Source organism: Girardinichthys multiradiatus, chromosome 7 (assembly GCF_021462225.1).
Source record: "Girardinichthys multiradiatus isolate DD_20200921_A chromosome 7, DD_fGirMul_XY1, whole genome shotgun sequence".
Lineage (NCBI taxonomy): Eukaryota > Metazoa > Chordata > Actinopteri > Cyprinodontiformes > Goodeidae > Girardinichthys > Girardinichthys multiradiatus.
In genome coordinates, this window is record NC_061800.1 from 36,418,847 (window position 1) to 36,423,283 (window position 4,437).

The 4,437-nt window shown below is 38.9% G+C and overlaps 1 protein-coding gene across 1 annotated transcript in view; it reads left to right on the forward strand.

The window, feature by feature from the left end:
* The first annotated feature begins 482 nt into the window (after positions 1-482).
* The window catches only part of lrp1bb (low density lipoprotein receptor-related protein 1Bb), a 471,544-nt gene continuing 467,589 nt past the window's right edge, over positions 483-4,437 (forward strand). Inside the window, exon 1 of the mRNA XM_047370155.1 lies at positions 483-797. Coding sequence (XP_047226111.1) covers positions 707-797 — 91 coding nt within the window. The 5' untranslated portion in view covers positions 483-706. The remainder of the gene's footprint in view (positions 798-4,437) is intronic.

Sequence of the window (4,437 nt, forward strand, 5' to 3'; positions counted from 1 at the left end):
AATGAACGCACTCCAACTGGGTTTGTCATTCAAATATCAGAGTTCTGACTTGCTTGTTTCTCGTTCACATGCTGTCTAATTTGCATGTGCTTGATACCAATAAAGAGCTTATTTTTTTATTATTTATTACTTGTTTAAAAGGAATGCAATTAGATCATTTTCCGTTATAATGGTCTTACCATATAAACTTTCTCAAGGCTTTCTTACTGCGACGAAATCTGAAAACGACACATGCCTACTTTCTATCACCCCCCCCCCCCCCCCCCCCCCCCAACCCCCCATCGTTTTTCTTTAGGACCCCCTCTGAGCCTGAGCTCATAATAACGACATCCAATCATCTGTCTCCAGAGCTAAGACAATTTGATTAATGTTCAACGAGCTGCGTCACCTTGACGGCATTAAATCATTGCGAAAAGACAGGAAACGTACTCCTTCCCTCTTTGCTCTTGCCTCCCTCCCTCACCCCTTCGTCCCTCGTCCTCCTCCTCCTTGTCTCTCTGACTCTCATCCCTCCGGTGCGTCTGTTCGCTGCTCAGAGCGGCAGTGTGCTTGTGTCAGGGAGCCGCGCCGTTCTGCGCACTGGTTCCACCGGACATCACCGGATAACCGCGCTCGTCAAGCGGGTTGGTGGTGGAGGGGTAGACCGGACCCGGAGCAGGAGCCAGAGAAGCACCGTGGCTACTTATAGAGCCCGCTCTCCGGAAACATGTCGGAGTTTTTCCTACTCGCCTTTCTCGCCCTTTTCTCCGGATTAATTCCGTGCACCGAGCCATCGAAGGTGTCGGACGAGGAGAAAGGTAAGCCGGAGCGGAAACGCGGGGAATGCGCAGTCCGATGCAACTTGGCACCTCGGGCAGGTTCTTGTCCTCTGTTGGCTTACTGTCTCTAAATGCTGAGTAGTTGCTGAATGTTTTAAAATGCACCTATCCTGCATGTTAAACAGTTGATTGCTATAACAAAAAAAGAAAGATGATCGTCACTCTTCCTTGTCCAACGTGTTATTCCTTCCTGAAATATTTAGGATCTCTAAAATCACACATTGCATTGCTTGGTTCCTAAAAATGCCACCTGTATAATAACTCACTGGGTGTACATTTGGGACAGCTTTTGCTGTGTTTGAGCATTTCGAGGAACAGCAACGGGAAGCCAGGACAGAATTCGGTAGCCTATCTGTGACTGCAGGTGCGCAGCGTAGCAATATCCTACAATCCAGCAGGTGAAGAAAAAAGATCCCCTGAGAGAGATCCGGAGATAATTTTTGCATCCACCCGAGTTGTAGCGTGGATCTCTGCCGTGGGATCCCGGATCATCGCCCCAGAACGGATTTGATAGGACGGTGGTGTGTGCGGTCAGCTATACAGAGCGCGGCGAAATCCAGTAGGAGCTTATTGCAGGGAACCGTTTTTAGGAGCTTATTGAAACATAATGGTGACGGATATGAGGAGTTTATATTAAAAATTGGTAGCAGATCTGGGTTGGTTGTCACACTTTTTAATCTTGCATTCAGTCCCTTCAGTCAATCAAAACTTAAGGCGCAGTACTCAAAAAATGTATTTTCATTTTTGCAGTTAATCATAACAATACGCAATTAACCGTAAATGCGACTCTTCCATCTCGACAACCAGTCGTTGCAGGTTCTGAGGTTGGTTGTCCCTATAGTTATTAATGTTGCTTCAGTAACAAATTTTAGCTTTATTTTACATCTAACTTTTTATTAATCAAAGAGGATGAAAAAAAATGCACGTTGACAATACAAAATATGAATGTGAACCAATGTTTTTTTTTTTATTCTGCGTAAGCAGTGAAGTTAAGTGAAATAAGGAACGTGCAATGCCAGATTAACTGATAAGAGATTCCTCATTCCCTTACTGCATTTCAAACTCAACCGTCCCAGACCGAGCTCTTCTCATAGCTACTACATCACTTTAGCTTGTCAGTAAAAAACCTGATTTGAATCAAAGTTTCTACCCTCAACACTTTGTGTCATAGTTTTGAAGAGCTATTGTTGTGCGAGCCTTAGATACATAAACAAAGGTATTAAAAAGTAGTTACCCATGAAAAAAAACAAAACACCCTCCGCACTTGTGACCACAAAACGACCTCTGTAAAATAGTCAGGTTGAATATGTGATATCAACAGAATCTGGCAGCATCCTTTAATATGGTAATGTGACTACCCTAATAGCTTAGTGTTGGCACCCATTTTTAGAGCTTGTTTCATTAGAATGGTAAGAGATATGTATAGATAATCTGAATAAATGATAGGTACTGCTAAAGTGCCTTTTAAAAGAACAATCTGTTTTCCTTTGGATGACAGAAATCTATTTTGTGACCCAAAAGATCATTGAGGAAAAAACTGCAATAACACCAGCTTTGCTCGATATTGGCCTCTATTTTTTTGTTTGTTTGTTTTTGCAGAGCAGAGTTCATTTCTGCAGCCTCCAGCTTGTGTTATCAACCATGTTCACAGACAGCTACTTATGCTGCTTAAAACTGATGCAAGATTTATAACAATAAAGTTGAGGCCCATTAGCAGGTTTCTAAATTATTGTTGAACACGATTTAAATTAAATTTAAAAACTCCATCTCAGTGGTGTGTCTAGAAATGTTTGTAAAAAGGTACCAGATGTACGGGGGCCACTAATATTCTTATGGTGGCACATCAAAATTAGAGAAGCACCAATCAATTGACCAGAGATCCAAATCAAACCATTTTTACTTGACTGTATCAGTAAGCCCACAAATCAAATAATGAAATTATTTTCTTTGGGATTGAAAATGACTACCTCTATCATCGAACCTGCAGCATATTTGGTTAACCTTTCTGTTGTATAGTTTACAGGAAAGAAAACATCTTCAGTCAATATATAAATCAGCCTGTCAGATCTCAATAAACATTAGAAATCAGACAAGGAAAACCAATATTGCTGCATCTTTATCCAAAACCAAAAATAATATACATAAATAATATACATAAATATACTCCTGACATAAATAAAATGTCAGGAGTTGTTTTTGCTGCTTTTGTTGAACTTCAAACTTTGGTCCAATATATAAAAAAAAGATCTTTATCCTTTCCATGATTTTTTTTAAACAACCTAATAATAAAACAGTACCTAGTAACTAAAATTCAGCTGATTTGATATGTTAGAATATACTTTTTTGTCCCTTGCTAAATCTTATTATGTTAAAATGCTGTAACTCTCCCAAAGGATGTGAACCTGGTGTCCTTTGAGACAGAAGGACAAAATGAATGACAGAAATTCAAAAATGAGCCACTATTATTTAAATGGTTGTTATTATCCTTACATGTTTTTAACAAACTGCTTTATTTTTTGGGTGATAGAAAAATCATTGAGAATAATGATGAATAAATTCACATACAGTAGGTTTTCTTGGTAGTAGTTTCAGTTTTTCTTCCAGAGATATAGGTTTTGTATTCTCAAGTTTGTGTTGTCTGACATCTTCATGAACAGCTATTTAGGCAATAAAACCGATGCAGAGATGTATAACCTCAAAGAACATTTTTTTGTTGTTTAAGTATGTTGTTATGGCAAAACTTGAAATTCAACCGCAACATAAAAAAAAGTATCTGTAGGATCTATATACAAAAAATCAACCAATTTGATAAGTTAGAGAACTTTTATAGCCCCTCAAAGATATCTAGTATCATTTGAGTGCGGGGTAATGAATGAGTGACTGCTATCTAAAACGGGACACTTTGAGGGAAAGAAATAACAAATTTATATTTATATAAAATATATGAATGTTGCAACTCTTGTAAAGTCCCTTGAAATTTATACATAAAAATTAAGCATATAAAAAAACAGATATATAAGGGTCACCATTTCCTCTCCTTGCCCCTGTTGGTGGTGCCACTGCTTCATTCAGGGATTCAATATCAATCCAGAGATACTTTAAATATATGTCTTTATTCTTCTGTTTTTTATTTTTTATTTTAAACTAATAAAAATAAAACCGTGTCCACATTTTAAAAGGGACCACTGCATTTACTTGTACACCTATTGCACAATGTATTAGGAATTATTGGAAGTCAGACCTTAGTTCCAATCAGTGTACTCCTTCAACGATCATGCTTGTAATGATGTCTTACCTATAGTGCACCCTCCTTTACATTCTCCAGCCGAGCACAGCGTGTCAAGACTGCCCTGCCTGTTGTGAAACTGTCACAAATGCCCCCTTCAACACAGCCAGGAAAAGGGACTTAGAGAATGTCTTGCAATCACAGCAGGCAAGACAAACACTGTCCTTCTCTCAGTGCATGAAATGAAAAGATGGATTTGCCTCTCAGCCCTGTAAGAGTGTACCTCTGTGAAGCAGCGTTGAAGTGGGATGGAGAGCCCTTAGTTCTGACTGAATGTAAAAAACCAGGCACAACTGCAACATTGAAAACTGTTAGATTCAGAAACATTACAAT